At 48.6% G+C, this 26,521-nt stretch overlaps 1 protein-coding gene across 1 annotated transcript in view; it reads left to right on the plus strand.

Moving 5' to 3' along the window:
• Positions 1-42: 42 nt before the first annotated feature.
• Positions 43-26,521, plus strand: part of PTPRJ (protein tyrosine phosphatase receptor type J) — a 161,641-nt gene continuing 135,162 nt past the window's right edge. The window contains exon 1 of the mRNA XM_046643099.1: positions 43-510. Coding sequence (XP_046499055.1) covers positions 67-510 — 444 coding nt within the window. The 5' untranslated portion in view covers positions 43-66. The remainder of the gene's footprint in view (positions 511-26,521) is intronic.

Genomic DNA, 26,521 nt, shown 5'->3' on the forward strand with positions numbered 1-26,521 from the left:
ATTCAGAGGGGGAGGGGGAAGAGAGGGGGCTGAGCGCTCGCCGCGGCTCCCTGCAGCCCGAGCCGCATGACGCGCGGAGGAGGCAGCGGGAGCCGCCGGGGCCGCCGGAGCCGGGATCGGGGCGCCGCGCGCGGGGGGTGGGCGCCGCTCGCTCCGCCCCGCGAAGCCCCCACGCGCCCGGGGACGCGTCCCCCTCGCTGCAGCCGCGCCAGGCTCCGCCGTGTGGCCGCCGCCGCCGCCGCCGCTGCCATGTCCCCGGGGAAGCCCGGGGCGGGCGGAGCGGGGACTAGGCGGACCGGCTGGAGGAGGAGGAGGCGGAGGCGGCGGCCGGAGGCGGCGACGAGGGCGCCCGAGCTCGGGCACACGGCGGGGCCCGGCTCGCGCGTCCCGGGCACGTTCCAGGGCGCGCGGGGCATGAAGCCGGCGGCGCGGGAGGCGCGGCCCCCTCCGCGCTCGCCCGGGCTGCGCTGGGCGCTGCCGCCGCTGCTGCTGCTGCTGCGCCTGGGCCAGGTGAGCCGCCGGGGGGACCGGGCGCGGGGGAAGAGGGGGTGGGGGCGGGCCTGGCATCCCCTGCACCTGCCCGGGGTGCCCCGCCCGCGGGGATCGGGGGAGGTGGCGAGGGGCCCGCGTCCTCGGAGCCCCCCTCTTGCAGGGGGCTCGCGGGAACCCCGGGCGGCCCCGCAGCCCCGGGATCGAGTCCCCTCCCCGGCTGCCCAGGACCAGAGAGAGGGCAGCGGGATATGGGTCCCGGGGTGCCTATCGCCGCCCCGTGGAAGCCCCCCGCGCGGGCTCCAGGCCGTCTCTGGCCCGGCCCTTCCCGGGGCTGGTCCCATCTGGGACCGAGGCGGCCGGAGGGGGCGTGTTTGCGGAGGGCTCGCGGCGCGGAGCCGGGCCGGCCTGGCCGACCTCCGACCCGGCCTGCAGGGGCCCGAGGGGCCGGGCCGAAGGGCAGGGCTGGGCGCGGGGCCTCCGGGCCGAGGGCACTGCCCTGGGGAAAGTTCCCAGCCCCGGGAAAATGTGGCCACTCGCAGGCGCTCCTCCAGGCGGTCCCATCACCCTCCTGGAGAAGCTGCTCGCTTCCCCGGGTTTTGAATTCGTGCTTTGTGGGCGCCGGCGCTGCCTCCCACCGCCCGGTTTTCTAGCTTCGCTTTTCAGATAATGCTGTGCTTGGCGTTTTGGTGACCGACCTTTCTGCAAGCGCCGTTTCCCCTTTCTGGCATGCCTATTGCGGGGAGGCCGGGCAGCTGGGCGACTTTCCCATTTCCCAGATAGGGAAGTTGAGGGAGAGAAGTGAAAGAGCAAAATCTCCCAGCCCTTGCCAGGGAGCTGAGCTAGCGAGTTCGTCCTCACAAGCTTCCAGGAGCCTGCTGGGGTCTTGAACCCGCCGTGGAAAGTGCCCTGCTGACCCCCCGTCGTGCATTTTGTTAATGAAAGTCTTCCTTGTTTTGTACAGAGAGCAGCTCTCAGATGCTGTGTGAAACCTGGGCAGTGAGTTATTGGCTGGACGTGGAACCTGGTTTCAGGGAACACTTTTCAAGCACAAATACAGGATTGTCTGAGAGCAGAAACGTCAGCCTTGGGGCAGCAATGCAGCCCAGCAGGCAGGACGAGCAGGGAGCCGGGCCGCCCGGGGCTGAGGTGATTCTCAGCACCCAAGGTCACACTGAGTGCTCCTTCAGTGTTCCACAGCAGGCTTTGAACTGCTCTCCTGAGGTTCTGGATTAGGTGTCAGAAGACCAGCTCCAGGGCTGGACTTGCTCTTCAGGGTCTTCGACCCTCAGTGAATATCGTTTGTAGAATGGGGTACCGCCACCTGCCCCGTAGAATTGTCTGAGGGGCTCCCACTGGCCAATGCCTGAAGGAGCCTTGTAAACATTAAGGGGCGTCAAGGTGGGATTACGTTCAGGCCCGGTGTGTATGGCCTGTCCTCTCCCTGTCCGTGAAGGAAACTCATGGGGAGCAGTCGGCAAGATTAAAAAAAAAATTGCCTCATAATTGAAGATCTCTTGTACCAAAGTTTACGCTAAAACAATACTTGATCTTCATTCATTTCTGGTTTAATTTGGTACATATATATTTTGTTATATTGTTTATTTTTTTTTTTGCACCAGCCGTTGTGGTTGCTAGCCGTGCTTTGAATCAGCGAAAAATTTCATGGGTCAATTTATTTCTTGCCCAATCCTTCCTTGTATTTCCACAGCACTTTGCCACCCTATTCTTGCCCCCTATTCACATAGTTCCTTCCTCTCGAATTTGTCTGTAGAAACTCAAAGAGGACTGTTTTTATTTCTCATTTTTGGATACATTATATAATAGGAAATCTAAAAGGCTCTGCGAAAAAACATTTTCAAAATCCCCATTTGACAGTTTATTTCGATATTGGATATTTCCGGGAATCAGTATATTTTTGAGTTGGACCAGGCTTCCAAGATAGCTCAAATCTCTCATTTTTTCAGTTGAAGATATTGAGGCCCAGAGAAGACAGGGATGGGGCTGAGGTCTCCTGGCAAGACAGTAGAGGGGCCAGGACTGCAACTGTGCGGCCTGTCTGTGCCTACTATTTTCATGATGCTTTTTCTTTGGTCACGTTTTCACCTGGTTCTTCCTTTTAACTATAGACACAGTCCTATCTCACTGCATACTCCTGAGACCGTGGGTGTAAATTGAGTTTTTCCAAGTCAAATCAGATTTGAGATTGGAAGTCATATTTGAGATTTCCGAAGTTTGTGCATGAAGGAAATGTGAGTGAAGGTTTCTGACTACCTCCCTAACACTTGATTGCTGTTGTGAAGCTTGGTGTGTGTGTGTGTGTCTGTTTTAAAACGGAATCAACTGGAGCTGGTTAAAAAATGGACAAGTCATGGAAAAGACGCAGCTCTGTTTGGGCCTTAATGAGGACACGTGTGGAAGCTGGAACGCTGAGATGCTGGAAGACTCAGTGCTTAGTAGGACCGGAAAAGCAATTTTGGACCGTGGCATCTCATTCCCCTTGTCCAAGACAGGAAGGACTGCCGGAGACGATTCCAGCATGAGGACTTTGCTGGTTGCTGTGTCCGACTCCGCCCATTCTTGTAGCATTTTTGCACACTAATTTTGGTTTATGTGTATGTTTTAGAAAATGTGACCAAGCGTTTTTCTTCTCCCTTGCCTTCTTCTCGTGAGAAATGTAGTCCTGACAGATTCTTTAGGATATCATCTTGTTTTTTTTTTTTTTTTTTTTGAGGAAGATTAGCCCTGAGCTAACATCTGCCGCCAATCCTCCTCTTTTTGCTGAGGAAGACTAGTGCTGAGCTCACATCCGTGCCCATCTCCCTCTACTTTATATGTGGGACGCTTGCCACAGCATGGCTTGATAAGTGGTGCCATCTCCATACCTGGGATCCAAACCCTGGGCCGCCGAAGCGGAACGTACGCACTTAACCTTAACCACTGCGCCACTGGGCCGGCCCCATAAGATTTCATCTTGATAGTGGGCTGCTTTAAAGTGGAACAAAGCTGGTGGCTGACAGCTGTTTTCTTGGTCTCGTTGTGTTTGGATTTGCTTTTTCTCTGCTTTTTTGTTTCCTGGTGAATAATAATTGTTTGTATTTATTATCTATTATAGCTAATCCTTAAGCCCGCCTACCTACCTGCTTCATCCAGAGGACAGAAAATATTTTGACTCCTCTTTAAAGTGCTTGTTAGCTTCTCATCCGGGTGACTTTAAATATTTTTGCTTTGCTTGGGAACAACAGCGGAAAAACCAAACGATTCTGTTTTGTTTGCAGGCGGTTTAAGAAAACAGAGCAAATTGGTTTATGGTTAGATTGTGACTTGGAGTTGCCTTCAAGTTTTGCTCCACGATAAAGATAACCACGGAATACCCAAGCTTTCCTAAGCAGAGAGAATCCTGGCTCCCGAGTGAGCAATTTCGGTCAGCAAAGAGGTTATTTAGCTCCTAAAAGTAATTTCTGCTTGGGGTTGAGGCCTAGGCAGAGTTGCTCAATGACCGTGGGCCCGGGCTCAGCCAGCACACCAGCAGCAATTACTTCTTAGTTCATTCACCGCTTGGCCAAGGGAATTATTTTGAGCGCAGGGTAAGAGGCAATTTTCTGTGTAGTTCTCTTCTAACATCATGCTGCTGATAATATTATAATTAATAGGTAGTGTTATACATGGCAGGCACTGTGTGAAGGATTTTAATGCATTATCTCGTTTGACCATTTCAGAAATACGAAGAAGTAGGTGAGCCTCACGTTCCCATTTTATCTGAGCGAAAACAGGTTCAGAACTTACCGAAGATGCATAACTAGGATGTGGCAGAGGCAGGTCTGATGTCTCCAGGGCCCCAGTTTAGTGTCCTGTGCTATAAGAAGTCGTGTGTTCGAGAAGGTCTTCAGTGTGCAACTAAGCGATGAGGTGACAGACTTTTGTGGCAAAGGACAGACTTGTGGGCAGGGAGTCATTTTGGGTGTTCTGCATCTAAACCCCATAGGATCTGCTCCGTTTGGAACAGAGACAACCCAGTACCGTCTTTCCTGCTTATGTTTCTTTGGGAGCCTGAGTTTACAAGGCAAGCCTGCCTTAGCGGAGACAGAGTGGCGTCTGGAGGGGAAAGACCTGGGTTCAGGTCCTCGCTCTGCCCCTTCATAGCTGCATAAACTTGGGCAAGTCACTTAACCTCTGTGACTCCTCATTTCCTTATCTGGAAAATGGGACTAATACTTCCTCCTTCACTGGGTGGTTGAGAGGCTCAAATAAAGTAGAAGAGGACCTGCTCTGGAAAATCTAACACACAATTCAATTGCTGGTCGTGTCTGCTGCCGTTATTTGGGGAGAAAAAGGGGGGCTACAGATCATTTGTTCATACAACAAACATTTATCAAGCTTTTCTCCCAGAGTGGTCCGGAATAATCCCGGGGGGCATGCAAGATGAATTTAGCTCAGTCACAGAACATTTTTTTTTTCCAAGTAATTTTTCTGGGATTATACACAGAACATTTTTCTTACTGTTCAGAATTATTTATTTTAGGGGGTATGAGTAAAAAAAATGGTAAGTTGCATATCAAGCCCATGATTTTATAGGTAGAGTGAGGCTAAATGTAGTGTCATCATAAATAAGTTGGTATAAATATGATGAAAAGCTCATCTAAAGAAAAATACTGGGTAAATAATTATGTAAGGATGATGCGGTTATGGCAGATTTGCAAAGGTGATAAATCACTTAAGTTTGGGAAATGCTAGATGTGTGACAGGCACTGGGTGGAGGCCGTGGTGATGGGCTAGAGAGGCGCCTACCTTTTTGACCCCTACGGGCCATGGGAGTGAGACATTCCTCCGGTCAGCCGCAGCTAACCAATCCCAAGTCATGACATAGGCTAGATGCGTGCGATGTCCTTGCGGCTTCCAGAGAAAGGGCTGGCGCTGGATTTCCCAGAGAAGGAGTGGTGAGAGGGGCCAAGTCTCCTAGTGGAGATCCCCGGATGCCACAGGTATCTCAGAGCAGAGAATTCCACAGCAGTTTTGCCACCGTGTTGTTTGGGCTTCCAGCGGCTTTTCTGATGACCCCTCAGAGGATGGGAGCTGTAGGAAATTTGTTATTACTTCCTTATTAGTGAGAGCTGCAGTCATCCTATTGTCCCAGAATTTCCATGGCATGAAAATGCCTGGGTGAGGGGTGGTGGTAATGAGACAGCGGATGGGGGGCATTTTGAAAGCGAAGTAGTGTCAGCTCCCACAGAAGGTCTAATTTTAAACATGCAAATAATTTTCAGTTCCACTTTTCCTCCTTCCTGTGAGAGGGAAGCTGTACCCTGTAGCCATTTCCGAGGCTCGAGCGGAGAGGAGACAATGTCGTTATTATGCCACAAGCGATCTCCTTCTCCAGAGCAGGAATGGGCTGGTGTTTTTCTGGGTGCCTGTGTGGGGCCCCAGCCTAGTGTTATTTCATGGCTTCTGAGTAAATAAGTGAGTGAATATTAAAACTTAGCACCAACGTGGAGCCTATAATTAGTGGTTCTTAATCTTTCTGGGGAGGGGGAGGTATAAGACCCTAAGAGAGTATGTAGCAGGAAATAACCCTCTCTCTCAAAGAAATGCACATATTTATGATTTTGTATCCAATTTCAGGGGTTTCATAGACTCTTTAAAATAGCCCATGAGCCCACGTTAAAAACCCTCCAGTCTAAAACTGTGTAACTTTAGAAAAGTATCAATCCTCTTCAAAGATAACCACTTTGGGCATCCTTGGTTTCCTTCTGGGAAACAAATGTTTCTATGTAATGTATACAAGTATTTCTATTTATCTTTTAAAAAAGTTACATTAAAGAAACATTATATATACATTGTTCTCTATGTAGCCTTTTAATTTACTTAGTTATCTTCTAGATTATTTCATATCTGTACCTATCGCTTTAAGTCATTGTTTTAAATGACTCCCTAATGTTCTGACATGTGAATTTACTGTAGTTTGTTTGACCATTCCTCTATCCATGGACACTTTAGCTGTTTTTAGTGTCTCCACCCCCACCCCTTAGAAATCATGCTTCAGAGAATGTCTTTAGTGCATATTTCTTGTAACTATCACAAAGATAGCCATAGGGTAAATTTCTGATTTTAAGATTGCTAGAGTAGGGGTGGGTCCCGTGGCCGAGTGGTTAAGTTTGCACTCTCCGCACTCAGCGGCCCGGAGTTTTACTAGTTCAGATCCTGGGTGCGGACATGGCACCGCTCATCCGGCCATGCTGAGGCGGCGTCCCACATGCCACAACCAGAGGCACTCACGACTAGAATATACAACTGTGTCCTGGGGGGCTTTGGGGAGAAGAAAAAAAAAGAAGATTGGCAACAGTTGTTAGCTCAGGTGCCAATCTTTAAAAAAAACTACAAAACCTTTAAAAAATAAAAAGATTGCTGGAGTAGAGGGTACATGCATTTAAAAAGTCCCTAGCTGCTGTTGTCCTCCAGAAACATTGCTCATATTGTCCCTCACCCACAGGTTTGGAGAGTGCTGTTTCTCCAGACTGTCCCCTAACTTGAGGGTTGTTCAATTTTAAATGTGTGCTGGTCTGAGAGGTGAAAAATTGTACCCTGTTACTTTTATTTATATCTTTAATTTTGAATTTGTTGAGCGTTTTTTCCTTTGTTTTGGGACATTTACATTTCTTTCTTCCTTTTTTTTTGGTTAACTCCTTCATTAAGAAAAAGAAGATGGGCTTTTTGTTATCTATTTGTACAAGGTCTTTGGAAATTCGGGAGGATAGTCTTTTGGCTCTCACTTGTGTTTCAAATATATATTTTTCCAACTATTTTACATGTGGCCCTTGTTCCATAGGAACTCAGAGATGAATAAGACCCCAGGGTGGTAAAGAGAGTGTAGAGCTTAAAACCAGCGTGCCTAGTTGGAATCTTGGCTCCACCACCTAATTAGCTGTGTGATCTTGGGCAGGTGCCTTAACCTTTCTGATCCTTGGTGTTCACATCTCTAAAATGCTAATAATAGTAGTACCTCTCACACACGGTAGTTGTGTAAGTTCAGTGAGATCACATTATGTTAACATTTCTTGTAAATGGATTTAGAAATGTAAGAACAACTTACAAAATATTCCATTTACTCAAGAGTTAGATTTTAAAGTTAGGGCAAAAGGCCATAATAATGAATTCTCAAAATTGTGCTACAAAATCTTTTAAATTGGATTTAAGAGGTTAAATCCACAATGGATTGTATACATACGTATGTATTAAAATGTGTAATGTGGAACAGTAGGCTTCCCTGATAGCACAATTTGAATTCTAGTTCTTGGGGCCGGCCCCATGAAACCCCCGAGTGGTTAAGTTCATGCGCTCTGCTTCAGTGGCCCAGGGTTTCACTGGTTCAAACCCTGGGTGCGGACATGGCACCGCTCATCAAGCCACGCTGAGGTGGCATCCCACATGCCACAACTAGAAGGACCCACAACTAAAAATACACAACTATGTAGTGGGGGGCTTTGGGAGAAAAGAAAAAAAATTATATTTCTCTTTGACAAGTCAATATAATTGAATTAATAAGTTTAAGTGACCACAGGATGTGACTGAAGAATGGCCGGTGTTGTATTAGCCCCAAAGGAGCTCGGGAATATGACCATGTCCCCTAAAAGAACAGGGTCCTGGGCCAGCCTGGTGATGTGGTGGTTAAGTTTGTGCGCTCTGCTTCATGGGCGTGGGGTTTGCAGGTTCGCATCCTGGGCGCAGACCTACACACCGCTCATCAAGCCATGCTGTGGAGGCATCCCACATACAAAATTGAGAAGACTGGCAACAGATGTTAGCTCAGGGCCAATCTTCCTCACCAAAAAACAAAAACAAAAACAAACAAAAACACCAGGGTCCTCCTTGCAGTGGCTTGAGTGTTCTCTCTTTATCTGGCGCCCTGGCCAGCTCTGGCTGTGGCTGCCTCCTGTCTCTGTAGGGCCAAGAGGAGTCCTTTTATGCCACCAACTGAAACTGTAATTGTAGGAGATGGGGGTGCCGGGGGAGTTTGTGCTGACTGTGCCACCAGTTTCCAGGCAGTAAAGTGATCCTGCATTTCCTGCTGCTGGCTGAGGGGCCACCACGCTTTCATGTCCTGGTGTCGTGGGGGTTCCTCCTTCCCCACTGAGAGTGGACCACACCAGTGGTCCTGGAGATGGAGACCCACGGGGAGGTCGTCGTGGGTTTGGAGGGATGGTGCCGCTCTAACTAAATCGACCTGCATGACAAGTTCTTAGCATGAAATAAACCTTCAAGAGATGTTGGCTGTTGTTTTGTCATCTTATCTTGCTGGGACACTGGCATGATTTACTCCTTAAAAAAACTAAAAAATAGGGGCTGGCCCGGTGGCGCAGCGGTTAAGTTCACACGTCCCACTTTGGGGGCCCAGGGTTCGCAGGTTCGGATCTCGGGTGCGGACATGGCATCGCTTGGCATACCATGCTGTGGTAGGCGTCCCACGTATAAAGTGGAGGAAGATGGGCACAGATGTGAGCTCAGGGTCAGGCTTCCTCAGCAAAAGGAGGAGGATTGGCAGCAGATGTTAGCTCAGGGCTAATCTTCCTCCAAAAAAAACCCCCCAAAAACTAAAGAATGAGTTTTACCTTCTAGTTTACAAGGCCTTTCAATGTCTGTGAGCTCGTTCAATCCTTACAGCATCCCTGTGGGTTTGTCATTGTTATTCCCACTTACGGTGTGGCTCAGACTGTCTCTAAGTGACTTTTCCAGTTTGGGTGTCATCTGTCTTTGCACAAAATAATGTACATTCACAGTGCAGCCTAGTTTAAAAAACCTCTCAAATTTAGAATTAGCTTCCAAGAGGCAAAGCGGGCAGTGGAGTCCTCTAGGTTGGTTCATATGTAATTATTAGGTTGAACATATGAAATTACTGTTTTTGGTCCTTTGAATATCGGCAATTGTATATGGTTCCCCCTAATATGTTGCAGAAAATGTGCTTTTAAAGTGAAGTTTGGAAAACCAGATCATGGACTTGTGAGCTGTAAAGCAGTGTATTTAAAACAGTGGGTCATAAAATCAATTTAGTGAGCTGTGGCTAGCATGAAAAAATGATAGAATAGAAAATATTAGAGTTTCCTGCATGTAGGAAGGCTAAATATTGTGTCATGAAACTTGTTTCAGTTGTATGTGCGTGTGTGTGTGGATGGACTGAATTGCATATAAAATGAATTTCTTATCATGGCTTCAGGTGTTGCCAGAAAAACTGGAAGCCACTCTTACAGGAAGTGGAGTGAGGGGTGGCGGTGGAAGGAAGGTGCCGGCTGGGAGGTGGAGGTGGGTTCTGTTTCCAGAGACAGTGGAAAACCACTATAAAGTTCCCAATTATGTATCATCAGTGCCCCCATGTGTAGCTGAAAACCATCATTCAGGGGCTGGTCTAGCTTCTGGAGAGGTCCCTTAGGAAGAGTGTGGGTCAACTGGAGGCTGAGGAGGTCTGCCCTTAAGTAGCTGCCGTTCTGGAAACTTCGGGGGACCACCTCAGCAGGACAAGCTATTGGCCATGCCCTGTGTTCTTGGGTAAATGGGTTTGATGGAGAGCTAGCACTTACTGCCTACTGCGTTGTATACTTTGAATGAGAACTTAGGACCACCCCTGGGGAGCTGGGCTCTGAAGGGGTCGTCACCTGTCTAGTGGGCACTGGGGGCCTCAGCTTCACAGCCCAGACATTTTACCTCCAGGTCCTGCTGCTCTCACCCCACTCGTGCTGATCTGCACAGGATTCATGCTGCTCTCCCATCTGGGGGCTGTGAGCCCCACTGGCTGGAGGATCGTGATCCTACGAGTCCCATAGGAGTCAGTTCTGGCTTTTTTTTTAAATATAAAAATTTGAAAGTATAGATAAATAAAAAAAGAAAGCAAAATTACCTGTAATCTCCACTTTCCCCAAATTAGCTCCTGGTACCACTTTGGTGGGTGATCTTTGTCCTTTTTAGCGCATGTTCTATTTATACTGAAATAGGATGTCCTCCTACATATGCTTTGTAACTTACATTTTTCACTAATTTTTTTTTAGCAGTTGGGGTAGACACATCCCTAGGGCCACCCCAGGAAGCCACAGCATCAACATGAGGCTTCTTCCTGGAGGGTCACTGTTACTCAGTGGAAAGTCTTTTGAAATGTTTTTTGAAAACAAGCAAACAAACATGGACACTTTATAGATTAGATACCAAATTTGCATCCAGAAGTTTTTCAGCAAATCCAGGAGACAGCAAAGAAATCGCTACCCCTGAGATCCTCTGGGCGGGTGAGTTCACTCTCCTCTGCTATTTTCAGGGACAGTTTGTGAAGTAGTGACAATATGTTGCAGACATTTTCCCTTGCTGGTAAATATACTCCCCTCGTATAACTGTTAGTTGCATCCTGTTGCATCATGTGGAGGTACCTTGACTGATCTTATTCACCCTGTGATTACTCTTCCAGTTTGCTTCCAAAATTTTTTGCCATGGTGAACACTATGCAGATGACTTTGTGAGTAATTCTCTGAACACCTCCCTGTTGATTGTCTTAGGATAAATGGAGATAATAGAAATAACAGTAGCAGCTACCGTAGGTTGAATATTTATCATGAACCATTGTCAGCACTTTGTATGTATTAACTCATGTAATCCTATGATGTAGGTGCAGGGAAGGAAACTGAGGCCCAGAGAGTTATAATCTGGTCCATGGGTACATACTGTGCCAGAACCTCAACTAGCTAGTTGTGGGCTTCCTTGGGGACACAAGGGGACACTGGACAGGATTGCCTACAGGGGCTGGGGTGTGTGTGAGTCTCCTGGAAGGACAGCTGGGCTTGAGGGCCATTCTCACAGGTGGGAGGGCCATCTTCCTGTGGGATGGGGAGCGCATTGACACTGGCTGCTCAGAGCCATGATGTGGCAGGAGTAAATGCTTCCCAAAGCCATTGAAAATAAGAGTATCTTTGCCAGGGATTTTAGATCTTGCAGCTGTAAGTGTAAAGGCTGCCTGAAACTTTGGGCCTTGGCCCTAATCAAATGAATGACACTGTGCCATCTTGTTGGCGTCTTGCCCTTCCTGTTGTGAATGAATTTGCATTTCATAGGCTTGAAATTGGGCATGAATGACGTGACCTCAGGGTGTTCTGTAAGAAGAGGAGCATGGAAAAGGCCGTGGGCCTTGGATCCACATCCATGCTCTTCTCCTCCAGCCACACGACCCTGCCATCTGCCCAGGTACTTAAGCCCCTTGGCACCTGTTATGTCATTTGGAAAATGGCTAATAATTGTGTTATTAGGGTTAAATGAGGGAAGGTGTGTCAGGCACCCAATCCAGATTGTGGCTTAAATGTTCGCTCCCAATTCACCTCTCTATTAACACAACACCTCCTGACTTTGGGGCTGCAGTTGCCATGTGCTCAGGGTTCAAGGAGACCAGCTCTGAAGGTGTTCAAACAACTTCTGCCAGCCTTGATGCCTGGGAGTCCTGTTGTCTAGAGTGCTCATCAGTTCCTACTGTGTGAAGACAAATTGTAGGCAATGTAGTGGCAGGAGCTGTTCTTTAAGGCAACGGGTTGGCGTATCTGAAGATGTCCTATTCTCACTTTGAATCATAACGATCTCTAAAAGAGAATAATGTTAATGAAGCTAGAGCAAGAGATCTTAAGAGAGATCATGTACAACCAACCGAAGCCAGCCTTTCCTGGAGGAGAGTAATGATCCCAGTTGCCTTTTCTCCTGTTGGTGAGACCATCCCATTCCATCCAGTCCTTACTGCAGGCAGTAATTATTGAACGAGCACTAAGCACATCTTTTAGATCTAGCACTTTCCAGCCTAGCTCATCTCTCGTAAGTTGCCACCCCTTCCCCTGCCACGCAGAGCTTGCCCTCATCATCAAACACCCACCATCTGACTTCATACCTCAACCAGTTCCTCGAGCTCGTCTCATCCTGCACACCAGTCTACCTGATACGGTCTTTTCCTTTGGTCCCTGATCCTGCCTTCTTGTTATAGTTTACATGGGATACTGAAATTATTTCCATGGCTCAGACCTGGGCTTCTCTAAAATCGATAATAACCTCCAGTTTAGCTTCATTGTATGTGACTGCTGGGCGTCCATCCCTGTGGTGGTGGACATGAGAGACCGTGAAACGTCTTGCTTGATAGTCTTACTCTGGGCTCGTTCATGGGACTGAGGTGGTTTAGTGCAGTGGTTAGACACTGGGACTCTGGAGCCGGATGCCGGGGGTAGGGGGGAATTTCTTGGCTAACGTTGCTCCACCTCTCCGAGCCTGGGTTTCCTTAACTGTAAAATAGGATGATAATATGACTCGGTTCTAGGGTTGTTATGGGAAGTACATAAAATAAGGTGTGTATCACAAAGAACTTTTCAGCACATATTAAACATCAATAAACATAAAAAATAAAAAGATGACGTACTGGGTGAGGGTAAGACTCAGACCCTCAGCCTCTGTGTGACCACACAGTTTGTGACCAGCCTTCCGATTTCTTTTGGAAGATGCCCACGTGGCGCGTAGCCTGAGCTGTCCACTGGAAGGTGGCATTTCGGCTTTGCAGCTGTCTGACAGTGTGGTGACTGGGGGTGACATCTTTTCCTTTAGACCAGCATTTCTTAGCTTTACCACAACTGACATTTGGGGCCTGATGAGTCATTATTTTGGGGGCTGTCCTGTGTGCTGTAGGGTGTTTAGCAGCATCCCTGGCCTCTGCTCGCTAGATGCCAGAAGCACCCTCTACCCCCTCCACTTGTGACAACTGAAGATGTCTCCAGATATGGCCACGTGTCCCCTGAGGGGGAAGGTGCCCTGGTTGAGAACCATTGCTTTGCGCAAGGCCTGTTTGGAAGTAATGGTATAGCATGCCTGTGGCTGTCCTTCTGTTCCCATGTGATCGTGTTGGTAGCTGACCTCCTCCAAGTGAGACAGGTGGTCCATGCAGCCAGAGCACTTACAGATGAGACCGATATCCAGGTTGCTAGGTCTCAAAAGACACTTCACCTCTGACTCCCGGCTTGTTTTCGGAGTACTTTCTATGTAGGGATCCTGTGATCGAGTCAGCCCTGTGCTCGGAGTCTTGGCACTCGGGTATCGATTCCTGTGCCACCTTTCTCCGTGTGTTCCAAGCCTCACTTTCCTCCTCTGCAAAATGGGCATAACTGACACTTTTCCCACCTTCCGGGGTGGGAAAGGAAGCCAGTTTTCCTGTGACACGTGTGGTGTTCAGCTCTGTTGCAGGGGCTGTGAAGTTGAGGGAGAGGCTCAGTCTTTATTAGCAGCCAGGAGGCCAAATGTGCCAAGTTCCACACAGGAGACAGGCCCAGTCAAAGGGAGATCCCGAGACAAAGAGATTCGTGGACAAGTTTCCCCTCCCACCAGCTCCCGGGAGCAATTTTCAGCGTTTGGAGTGTTTAGAGACCCCAGGCCATAAACCTGGAGTGGTGCCTTCAGAGCCACGGACAGGGAGACCAGTAGGAATGAGGCAAGAGGAAACACCCAGAAAACCCACTGAAACGGTGGTGCCAGCCCGGGGCAAGGAGGGTTGGTTTTTGGAAAGCTCCATGTTCGCACTGAGTGTCAGGAATACATTACTCTGTGAAGCCAAAAGAGGGCTTCCAGCTCAGTGTTGGTCAGACCTGGTCAGGACACAATGTTGTCTATGGGGCTCTGTATTTTTACCCAGATTCCAGCAAGCTATTCTGAGATGTCCACTGTACGGTCACACCCTGTGCGTGGGCTCTCATTTCCCTCTTACCATGATCATGTCCATTTCAGAGATGAGGCCCAGAGAGGCGAAGGCCCTTGCCCGGAGCCAGGGATGTGGCTGTTCCGTCATCTCGCTTCTGCTGCCTTGTGATCAACAGCAATTTAGTAGCTTTCAAAGCCTGAATTTTCTTTTCTTTTTCTTTTTTTTTTTATGGATATCTCACTTGATTTTTAATCAGTACCCTTTGGCTGTACATTTCTGTTGGTCCCATCCCTTTATTTTCTATTTATTTTTTTTTATTGCGGTAACATTGGTTTATAACATTATGTAAATTTCAGGTGTACATCAGTATACTTCGATTTTTGTGTGGATTACATCATGTTCACCACTTGTACACACATGTGGCCTGTCACCCCTTTCCCCCTCCCCCTCTTCTTCTCTGGTAACCACCCATCCAATCTCTGTCTCTATGTGTTTGTTGTTGTTTTTATCTTCTGTTTATGAGTGAGGTCATCTGACTTATGTCACGTAGCATAATCCCCTCAAGGTCCATCCATGCTGAATTTTCTTGTGTGCCAAATGGGGATAATAAACACCAGAGGATCGTGACCAAGATTCCATGAGGAAATGTTTGTGAGACCCTCAGCGTGGTGCCTGGCATACAGAAAGTGCTCCATAAATGCCAGCTGCTTTCATTATTATTGTTTCAATTATCAGTGATAGCACAGGGCACCTGATTGATGAGCTTTTCCAGGAACAGGACTGGTTTGCTTTGATCTAATCATGCATCTCTCTCAGGCCCTATTTAGTAAATGTTTGGGGGTGCAGCTGCCTGCGGATGTCACCTGGGGAGGACAAAGAGTCTGAGATTCAGGAAATAAAGCAAAACTCGCTCTCAGTGATGGAATGTGTGAGCTCATGGTTTGACAGGCCTCAGATCAGTTGAACTCATTGCCATGCAACGTAATGGTTAATCATTGCTAGTAAGAAGAAAAAAGGATCTTCTCCTCAAAGAGTGTCAGCGTGAGAAGGGACCTTCGGGAACTTAAGGAAGACAAATAAGTTCCAGTTTGTGTCCATCTTCATGTGATTGATGGTGGCCGCTGGGGCAGTGCATAGAGGGGGTCGTCAGACCACTTGGGATGGCCTAGCTCAGCAGGAGTGAGTGCTGGGATCAATTAGTGATGTCTGCCATGGTCACAAGAAAGGCAAGGGTGGCATACGTGCTGTTTATTCTCTCTGGTTATAGTTGAGGACACTGAGCTGTAAGACTTGCTCACTGGAGGGTCACCCAGCAAATCATAAAACCACAAAAGTCTCTTTTGGAAGGGATCTCTTAAGGGTGTCTGGTTCTTGAGTTTCGTCTCTGAGAAAGTGGTTTTTGCTTGACTGTCTTCAGCGAGGGGGAAATCACTGTCTCAAAAGGCAGTGCCTTCCGTCTCCGGGCACCTCTCCCACTTAGGGCTCACATCACCCAGGGGAGAAGGCCTTCGAACCCTCTTTAGGTGGCTGCACCTGGCGAGCTTTTAGAAAATATTGTTTGGAGGCCCACACTCCCGACCAGTGGGATTTGAATCTCTGGGTGGGCGGGCACACACCATCCCCGACTTTATTGTTTTATTTTTATTTTTCTGAACTCACATGTTGTTAATGTGTAGCCAGGGTTGAGAACCACTGATACCAAAACCTTCTTTGGAAACAGAGGCCCAGAGGGGAGCATGCGTGTCTAGGGTTGTATGGGGTTCATGGTACAAGGAGGCGACAAGCAGGGGAAAACCGTTTATCGAGTGCCAGCCACGCACTAGGCTCTTTTACTTTCATGCTGACACTCTTCTTGTCCCACCAAGTTGTGTTATTCCATGACTTACACCCTCGGTGCCTTCATAATGCACTTGGTATAAACCCAGATGGTGGCCTACGGGACCCTGAACCTTGGATCCCGATGACCACACCCCTCCTTGCCCTCCCCCCTCACCGCCCACTGCTCCTTTTTACTGCCTCCAGTCACGCTGGCTTTGTCACAGGCCACACTGGCGCCCTCCCGCTCGCTCGCTCTCTCTCTCTCTCTCTCTCTCTCTCTCTCTCTCTCTCTCTCTCTCGCTTTCGCTCTCGGGGCCACTTGCTGCCGTGTTCTTCCCCACATCCTCCCGGCTTCTTCTCGGGCCTGCCCTCGCCCTTGCCCAGACCCTCTATCCCATGATTCTGCTTCATTTCCTCCATCCTCATCAGCACCCGGAACTGTCTTACTAGTTTACTGTTTCTGTGTCCCCACCCCCTGGAATATGACCTTCGGCAGGTAGAGACCCTGTCTGTCTGTTTCTCTGCTCCATCCTTCATGCCTAGAGCAGAGCCTGCCTCAAAAAGATGATTGTCAATGGATGAGTTGAAAGAACAACCCTGACACGGAGCTGGTATCATTCATTCCCAAGTTACAGTCAACTAGAACCCTGCTTTAGCCTTTCCGTCCTGTATGATTTCTGATGGTCTCATAATATTGTTACCTTTTTCCATGACAGCAGCCGTGTGTGTGTGTGTGTGTGTGTGTGTATCATAGTAATAATCCTGGGCTGGGAGTTAGCTTGCTTTGGAAAAAAGAGCACAGATTTTGAAGTCCTTTGGACTTGAATTTGAACCCCAGCACTGCCTCGTATTAGCTGTGTGATCTTTGGGGATTGACGGAACCTCTCTGAGGCCCAGTTCTTGTCTGCAAAATGGAATCACAGTATTAGTAATTAGCTGACATTGATTGACTGCTTTTTATGAGCCGGGCACTGTGCTCTGAGCTTTGTGTGTTTCAACAGAGTGAATCCTCATGACTACCTAATGAGATGGTTCTGCCTTCGTTTTACAGGAGAGGAAAACGAGATACAGAGAGGTTAAGCAACCAGCTTGAGGTCACACAGCGAATCAATCCAGGAACCAGGATTCAAGCTTTGGCAGCTAGGTTCTGGAGTCAGGGTGTTAGGAATTTATGAAATCATGCCCGCGGGGCCCCAGAAGAGGTGGTGGTGAGAGACACACAGTCAATGTTAGTTCTCTCTCCCGGCTAACCTTTACTCTCACGCTGACGTTTAAGTTTTCTTATTGTTTTGTTCTCACATTGGTGACAAAAGTACCAGTTTCCTGTCTTCTGGGGAGGCCCACTGCCAGGACCTCAGTGAGCGCTGCTTGCACGCCCCGGGGGGTGGAAATGGCGTGTTGGGCCCTGGCGCTCAGAGAGGGTGGGCGAATGAGTGCATTTTCCCATTTACAAAATTTCTGCCCCCAGTATTTCTCGAGTGCCTACTTTGTGCCGGGCACTGGACTACGACCAGTAAAAAAATTAAAACAGTAATTTTTGGTCCATCACTGAAACTCACCAACCTTTCATTTTCCGTGCCCGTTTACCTGGGCTCTTTCTTCATTGTGGTCAATTTATTGGAGATGCAGGTTTGTGACTGATGGGCCTGGGTTGGCTGTCACTTTGCTGTGGTATTTTCTGGGTGGATTTGCCCTGTTTTGATAAATGGAAGAGTGAACAGCCAAAGTCACATTTCAAGTGGTTGCCTTATTTTGGGGTGGGAAGGCCTCAGTGGTGAGGTGAGACCCAGCAGCTTCAAAATGAGTTTGGTCTTTTTTTTTTTTTAATTAATTTTTTCCTAATTATATAACAGCATTCAAAGAAATTTAGAAACTGGAGAAAGGAAAAAAAAGCTGTATATGCCCCCCTCATCACAGAACTATTATAATTTTTTTTTTTTGGAAGATTAGCCCTGAGCTAACATCTGCTGCCAATCTTCCTCCCCTTTATATGTGGGACGCCTGCCACAGCATGGCTTGCCAAGCGGTGCCATGTCCACACCCAGGATCCAAACCGGTGAACCCTGGGCCGCCGAAGCGGAGCGTGTGCACTTAACCAGTATGCCACCAGGCTGGCCCCAGAACTATTATAATTTTAAAGTAGTTACAGCTACAATTTATTCCAGGTGGCTGCTTGTTTAAAATGATTGTGATCACAGAGCAGGGACAATTCAGATCCTTTAATGCCAAAAGACTAAGTGAAGAAAACATTTTTTCCATGGTGATATATGGACGATATAACCATAATTTTTAATAGCTGCAGGATCCTGCCTGTGGTGGAAGTTCTGTAATTCGCTTAACCTTTTTCCTATTTAGAGATTTAAGCAGCAGCCAATTTTTCACTATTATAAGTAGTACCGGGATGAATATCTTCATGCATACAGCTTTTGCTGTGAAACAGATATTATTTCTGCCGGATTAATTTCCAGGCATCTTTATAATCTTTGAGACTGCTTGCCAAATGACTTTCCAGAAAGGGTATATTGTTTACATTGCCACTAGAATGTATGAGAGTTTCAGTATGCCCACACCGGCACTGGGTGTTATCATTTTTTAAAAACAGATTTTAAATTTAATATTTGCATTCGCAGACGTGCCAGCTGGGCTGTGTGGTGCCTGCCTCAGACCGCTTTTTGACCGTGTGTGACTCACGTAGAGCCTGTTTTGTGTGATCTTTTTAAAAATTCATTAATTTTTTTTTTATGCTCAGGGAAAATGTCAGGTCACTGTGTTTTGTACTACGATCCGCGCTTGTCTGGTGGCACCTACAAAAATTCTAGGTGCAGCCAGAAACCAGCAGGACCCAGTTGTCTATTACCTGACTGCAAAGAGAATCGGGTATATTCATTTCATTTTTAGAGCTAATTTTAGGGGTGCCTGCTCTTTAGTATCTAGCTTTAAACTCAAAGCATGTGATGGTTGGCTGGACATTTGCAGAATGGAGTATTGCTGAGTGCCTGCTGGGTATCTAGACTTCCTGATTGCATCTCAGTGGCAGCATGTGCCAGCACAGTGGGAAGAGAAGGGAGTTCAAATCCTAGCTTTGCCCCTGGCATCATGACCTTGACCTTGATCAGGTTCTCCCCTCTCCCTTCCTCCCCCTCCTCCACCACCTGCCTTTGTTTCCCTGCCTGGAAATCAGTCTGATAGTGCCTATGGAAGAAGGCTGAGGTCAGGATTAAGAACATCGTGTTATCAAGGATTTAGCACACAGGAAGTCATGGGGAGCCTGCTGTTGGTATTGACACAACAGTGACCTGAGAGGAGGGGACAGAAGAGGAGGGAAACAGGCCAGTCCGGATCTCTTTCCTTTAGGAGGTTCCGCTTTAGTTGGAGAGAGAAAATGGGCTGGTTGGAGACAGTTTCAAGTCACAGACAGTGCAGGCCGCAGGGTAACAGCCGGGAGTTGAGAAAGGCGTAAGGCCAAGAAAGTCAGCTTGATTGCTGTTTGGAGGTGAATGTTGGGCGCCCAGGCGCGCAGTGGGGGAGACTCATTCCAAGTAGAGTGAGGGGTCACGCCTGGCAAGTTCACAGTGTTTGTGGCAAGGTAGGGTAGGTCTCGGCTCTCTACGTGATTTAGACTCTGTCTTGTAGAGAATGAGGCATTCTGGGAGGATGCCTTTTTTCAGATTTTAAATATTAATCATTTTATTGTTCTGTTATTTTTTATGGCAATTGAAAAAATAACAGCTTTGTTGAGATACAATTTACATACCATAAAATTCACTCTTTTTTAAAGTGTACAATTCAGTTGTTTTTAGTCTATTCAAAGGTGTGCCACCACCACCAGTATCTAGTTCCAGAATAGTTTCATTGCTCCAAAAAGAAACCCCACACTCCTTAGCAGTCACCCCTCATTGCCCCCTCCCCCAAGCTTCTGGCAATCACCATTTTGATTTCTAAGAATTTGCCTATTTTATGTATTTCATAAGTGACATCATACAATATTTGTCCTCTTGGATCTGGCTTATTTCACTTAGCATAATGTTTTTTAGGTCCATCCTTATTGGAACATATATCAACACTTCATTCCTTTTTATGACCGAATGATATTCCACCATGGGGTATACCATATTTTATTTCTCCTTTCATGCGTTGATGGATGTTTGGATTAATTCCACTTTTTGGCTATTATAAATAATGCTTCTGTGAACATTTGTGTGCAAGTTTTTCTGTGGATGTGTGTTTTCAACATGGAGGATTTTGATCTGGGGAGTGGTGTGTGGCGTCTTCCAGTAGGGTGGGCACGAGGAGGCCTGTGTGTGTTTCTGCCCTCACCAGACCGGTCCAGGGCAAGCTTTATGGGCTTCATTTCTTTTAAATGACCCCGTGAGGCAGGGTCTGTTTTTATCGCCTCTTTACAGATGGGGATCCTCAGGTTCAGTGAGATTAAGTGAGCTGCAGAGCTAGAAAATGGTAGATCTTAGCAGGCCAGCGTGCCACCTGTTCCCAGTGGACAGGCCATTGCAGTGGCCTCGCTGGGAGGGCCCTAGAGACTGAGGGGTGCTATAGAGCGGCAGTGAGCTGGACAGAGTGGGAGGGGTGTGTGTGTGTGTGTGTGTGTGTGTACTAGTGTGAGTAGGGTGTGGGGTAGAGGAGGTGTTTCAAAGCCAGCATCGGCAGGGCCTGGTGTGTAGGTGTGACAGGAGAAAGAACACTGACTTAGAGTTACGAGAGGGTTTAGATTCTCGGCATGACCTTTGTGACCTTGAGCTGATCTTATCTCCTTTGAGCATCACCTTCCTCATCTGGAATCTGGAACTCTTCTCCCAGCCCCTTGCCTCCCTCAAGGCTGATGTGAATGGGGGCGAAGGGTAGGGAGACAGGGCAGAGGAGGAGAGAGAGGGATGGGGGAGGGGAGCAGAGCCTGCTGGGACGTGCAGAGCTGACGATCTGGGAGGTGGGCGGAGGGGGACACAACATGCAGCAGGTGCAGGCGGGTTCGGGGAGAGGGGGCAGGTAGCCAGCTGGTCTGGGAGGACATCCCTGCCCATTTGGGGGAGTTCTGAGCCCTGTGAAAGCTCCTACCCAGAGGCTAATGAGCTGGTTATAATCCAGAGACTATTGATTTTTCATGGTATTTGAATTTGAACCTTTGTTTCTGGGAAGCGTGCGGTGTAGCGACCCACCTGCAGCATCAGCAGCCTCCCCCAGCACATTCCTCCCTCCGTCTGGCCAGGCATCACCTTAAGACCAGGGAAGCCTTCCTGGTCACTCCAGTGGCCTCTCGTATCTGGGCTCATCTCTGTTCAAGTGGCAGGGCTGACTGTCCCCTTTATCAGTGACTTGCAGCTTGCCTGGGTTTTGTGAAGAGCTTGTCACTGCCAGTTAGGAAACAAAGACAGAAACCTCCCCTTTGGAGTTGGCGTCACAATGACTTGCTCTTGTTCTGACTCTAGTATTTTGCTGGGTTGTTATGAATCAGTCAGTTAATTTTTTTTTAAGTGTGACAAGCACATTAGTCTTAATATGAGAAGCTAGGCTTAGGGAATGCACGGTAGATATTTTTCTTAGATTAAGTCAGAATCTTGTGCCTACCCCCTCACCGGAGAGCGATCTGGTGTGTTCTCCTTAGTCCTGATCTATGAGGACATGAGGGGACACGGGTGTGAGGTCCTTCCTCTGTGTGTTTCTACCCTCTTGCCTCCAGGCAGCAGCTGTTGGTTGGGGGCCTTACTTAGCAGTTTGCATTATGAGGTGTAGTTACCGTTCATTGACAAAATCGGGCAGGCCCAGGGACCTCATTCAGAGCAGGGAGGGTCATCTGATTCAAACGTTTCATGTTGCAGATGTTGAAACTGAGGCCCAGAGAAGGGAGGCCACTTGTCCAAGACCACACAGCCAGTCACAGCGTGAGCCCAGCTTCCTGGCTCCACCACTTTGTTCTTCCAGACGCTAAAGTTCCAGTAGAGAACACACAGCAGATTCGGAGAACGTCCCCCTCTTTGCCCGGTTTCTAACAGATGTGGAATTGGTTTGCTGGGGTTGAATTCTGACACGTGTTGGTGATCTGCTGGCGAGAAATCTGTTCCTTCTGGGCAAGAGTTGAAGGTGTCTGCTGGATTCTGGCATCTCTGCTGTTTTTGGCCCTCCCAGGGCAGGATGAGTGTGCTTGGGTCCTGGAGCTGTTTGTTGTCTGCCAGATGGTCCCCACCTGCCACCCCCGTTTATGGCATTTACACCCAGTAGAGAAACCAACCTGGTAACCAAATGAACATAGAGTTGGTAAAAGTGGGAGGCTCTTTGGGAGATGGGTTGGGGAAGAAAAAGAGGAGGGTTCTTTCTATAATAAAACTTGCTGATAAAACGTTGAAAGTCATTGTCTTACTCATCCTCATCCGAGATAAGTCATACAATGGGTGGTATCAGGGGTGCAGAGTTTCCCCCGTGAGAACACAGTGAGATGAATTTCGTGTGGGCTGGTCTGTTAAAGAAAAACAAGAAGCCGTGGGGTGGAAACAACTTAAATGTTAAGCCGGGGGAGATAGCTCTGATCGTGGACTATTACGCAGTCCTTACCAAGGCTTGGAAAGAATGCCTAATGACACGGGAAAATGTTCATAATAGAAGGCATTTGAAGATGAGGATACAGAATAACAGGACGTTTGAACCCAGTTGGGTGAAACCATCAACCAGACTTCAAACTCAAAAACATACTTTGTATGGATGTGTGGGTGCACTTGAGTGTGGTGTTTATAAACAAGCTAGGCAGACCTGGGCCAAGGCCGCCTCTGCCACGTGACTGCCGTGTGCCTTGGGGCAAGTCGCTGGACCTTCCCAGGGGGAGCCTCCTCATCTGTACTATGGGTTACCTCTGGGTCTGTGAGAATTAAATGAGCTGTCTGGGCCTTAGGGCTGGGCCTGTGGGCCTCCAGGCTTGGACCTCCCCAGTTGAGTCATCGCACTGCCGCTGAGTGATCAGACCAGACCGCGTTATCTGCTGCTCCAAGCCCGTCGAAGCTCCCAGTGCCTTCTGGATTCTGGACACGCACGCTGTGTGGGCTCGCCACCCCACATTGCTTGCAGTTCCTCCAGGGTGCCATGCCCTTTCTTGCCACCAGGCCCTTACACACGCTGAAGTAACTCTTGTTTTTTTTGTTTCCCTAAATGAACTGGGTTTCCCAAGGGCACCATGTCACAGGGCCTGGTACCCAGTAGATGCTTAATAAATGTTTGTCAAATGAATTGAAGAGGTGGAACTTAAATTGGGTCTTTAAATAGAAAGTGGGGTTTGGTGAGCAGGGTAGAGCATCTAGGAGGTGGGCAGGGTGGAGCGGTGGTCACAGCCTGTTCAGGGACCAGACCCACTGGGCATGGCAGGGATTGACATAGGTGCATCCTGCCTGTCAGTGTTCCCTGTCACGTGGGAGTCACCACACATTGTAAGACATTTAACCTATAAAGCTTGATCAGTTTTGCTACCTTTCATAGCTTGGGGCTGTGTGTGCTGCTGCTTTTCTTTTGGTGAGGAAGATTGGCCCTGAGCTAACATCTGTGCCAGTCTTCCTCTATTGTGTATGTGGGATGCCGCCACAGCATGGCTTGATGAGTGGTGTGTAGGTCCACGCTCAGGATTCAAACCCATGTACCCTCAGCCACTGAAGTGGAGCATGCAAACCTAACTGTTACGCCACTGGGCTGGCCCCTGTGTGTGCTTCTTTATAAGAGAGGCCCACAAGGACCAAGGCTGTGTGGTGCTAATGTATGTATGTAAGCCGCTAGCATTGTGCTGAAGGTAACTCAAGAGCTGTCCTTGGAGGCAGAAGGCAGGCTGTCTTTTGTTCCTGGCCTTCCCACTTACTAGATTGGCCATGTTGAGTGGAGTGACTTAAGGAAGGAAAGTGATGCTTACAGAGTGTTCCAAGCGTTTTCCCACAGTGTTCTCATTTAGTTGTTATAGCAGGGTGCAGCTCAGAATGTGACGGGCCACACTTGTGTGGTTGGTGTTAATGAGGCGGTAGGGAGTGGTGGGGACTCTGGCAGACTAAGAGGACATGCCTTGTTTGAAGGGGAGCGCCTCCCTCTCACCTTCTTAAATTAATGCATTAATTTAAAATGTGTTAGGCACTGTATTTGTTTTTTAAAAAAATTGCACTAAAGTATACATAACATAAAATTTAGCATTTTAACCACTTTTAAGTGCATAATTTCGTGGCATTGTGTACATTCACAGAGTTGTGCACTCGTCACCAGGGTCCATTCAGACACTGTTGTTTGTGCTTTTCAAATGTCAACTCATTTAATCTTCACTGCAACCCGCTGAGGAATCTCTGATTTTTAAGCCTCGTTTGAGCGTCGAGGACTCTGAGACTCAGAGGAGTTAAGTATTGCCCAAAGACCACACAGCTATTTGGTGTTGGAGCTGGGATTCTAACCCTAGGGAACCCCGAGTTGTCAGTTATTCTGATTCTTTTTTCAAGAAAAGCTGGAAATAGTTTTTAATGTTAATCAATCTTCTGCTTTTAAAAAATATTGACTCAAATGAACCAGACAAAGCACTGTAGTGACCGGATGGCACCCGTCTCCACTGCAGGCTGGGCATAGTCCTCAGGGTGACTCACTGCTGACGCCCACCCTGCCCGTCTCCAGGAGGAGTGGGGAGGACCCAGGAAGATAATGTTCACGAAGATCTTTTGTAACCTGTGAAGAACAATAAAAATGTCAAATATGGGGTTAGTAATAATAGCTGGTGTGTATGCTGAGTGCTTCTGATGTGCCAAGCCCTGTTCTAAGCACTTTTTTTTTTGTGAGGAAGATTGGCCCTCAGCTAACATCTGTGCCAATTTTCCTCTGTTTTGTATGCGGGGTGCCGCCACAGCATGGCTTGGTGAGCGGTGCATAAGTCTGTGCCTGGGATCTGAACCCTCAAACCCTGGGCCACCAAAGTGGAGCATGCGGACTTAACCACTATGCCACCTGGCCGGCCCCTGTTCTAAGAACTTTTATTCCCATGAGAGCCCTCTGAGGTTGGGTCTTATGACTCTCCTTTTGCAGATGAGGAAACTGAGGCACAGAGAGGTCAGATACCTCATCTGAGGTCGCACAGCTGGGAGTGGCGGAGTCAGGATTAGAACCCAGGCAGTGAGGCTGTGTCCGTTGTGCCCATTGCCTTTGTTTGGGCTCCACTCTGAAGAATTACCGGGGAAGGGCAATCCACGAACACCTGTGAAGCCCTGACTGATGCCAGACGCCGTGCGGGGCACTTTCTCTCACTTTATTTCATTGAACCCTCACAGCAGTCCCGAGGCTGTGGTAGGTTTCTTATTTCACACATGTGGAACCTGAGACTCAGAGAGGTCTAGTGACTTGCCGAGGTCACGTGGGAGGGAGTGGCAGAGCTGGGGTTTGAACTTGGGGCTGAGAGACTGCAAAGCCCAAGATATTCTTTCCTCCACACGGGACGGTAGCGATCAACCAATTTTCAGTTTGTTAAAAAATATCTGCTTAAGGGGAGAGCCCTGAGGAGTGCAGTAAGGAAGGTGTAGCTCAGCTCTGGAAATGACAGAGAGCGACAGCGGTTTCCCTTCCTGCATGCCCACACCCTCTCTCCAAGTGCTGCTAATTGAATGAAACCAGGGGCCCAAGATGGCGTTTTCAAGGGTGGCGTCTAGGCAGCTTTGTTGAAAGGTCTAGCCAACCAAAACGTTGACTGCCGCTGCTGTTCATCCAGCACGGTCCTGGAGCGCCTGCTGTGTGCCCAGCCCAGGGCTTTAAGTAGCAGGGGAGTAAGAATGGAAGATAATGTCCTGTCGACAAGGACCCGGGGATCTAGTGGGGGGAAGGGCGGGGCAACTGCTCTGCTTGTTATAAGAGCAGAAGCAGCCTTTGGGGAGGACCTGCCAGGTGGCAAGAACAACAGGGCAGATGGGGGAGGTGGGAAGGGAGAGCAGCGTCCAGAAGGGGCCTCGGGAGAGGAGCGCTCCCCAGTCTCATCCATCTTCCTATCTCTGGCACTTAGCCTGGGTCCCTTAATCAGGGGCTGCTGAGACTGAGTTTCATGGTTGCCTTCAGGATGTCAAGCCCCGGGGCAGAAGGTAAACGGCCTTTGGGCCCATGTTCGCCTACAGGCCCCTTTAATTTCTTTCAAACGCTTGGACTAGGCGTCTAGAACTTGGAGGACCTGAATCTGATGGTCGTGCAGGTCCACGTTAGGTGTGGACGGCAGGCCTGGAGCCCAGCAGCATACAGGGGTCTGAGGTCAAGGCCGCATTTAGCATTTAGCAGAGACTTGATGAGTGTTTCACAGACGGGTGAATGGGCACCGGGACCTGCAGGAGAGTACGGGGTGGAGCTGAGGCTGGAAACAGTCCTCTGCTGCCCGGAAGTGCTCAGTAAACACTCATTAATCATTTCCTGCCTGGCAAGCCCTGCGGTGTGCCCAGGAGAGCCCTGTTCGTGTGGGGGAGGGGTGCTCGTCGCTCCGATGGCCGACCTCCTGCCCGCCGGGCTCTCTGGGAGCTGGGGTGGTGGCACCAACCTGCGGAGGCGGGCAGCCAG

This window comes from Equus quagga, chromosome 17 (genome assembly GCF_021613505.1).
Source record: "Equus quagga isolate Etosha38 chromosome 17, UCLA_HA_Equagga_1.0, whole genome shotgun sequence".
NCBI lineage: Eukaryota > Metazoa > Chordata > Mammalia > Perissodactyla > Equidae > Equus > Equus quagga.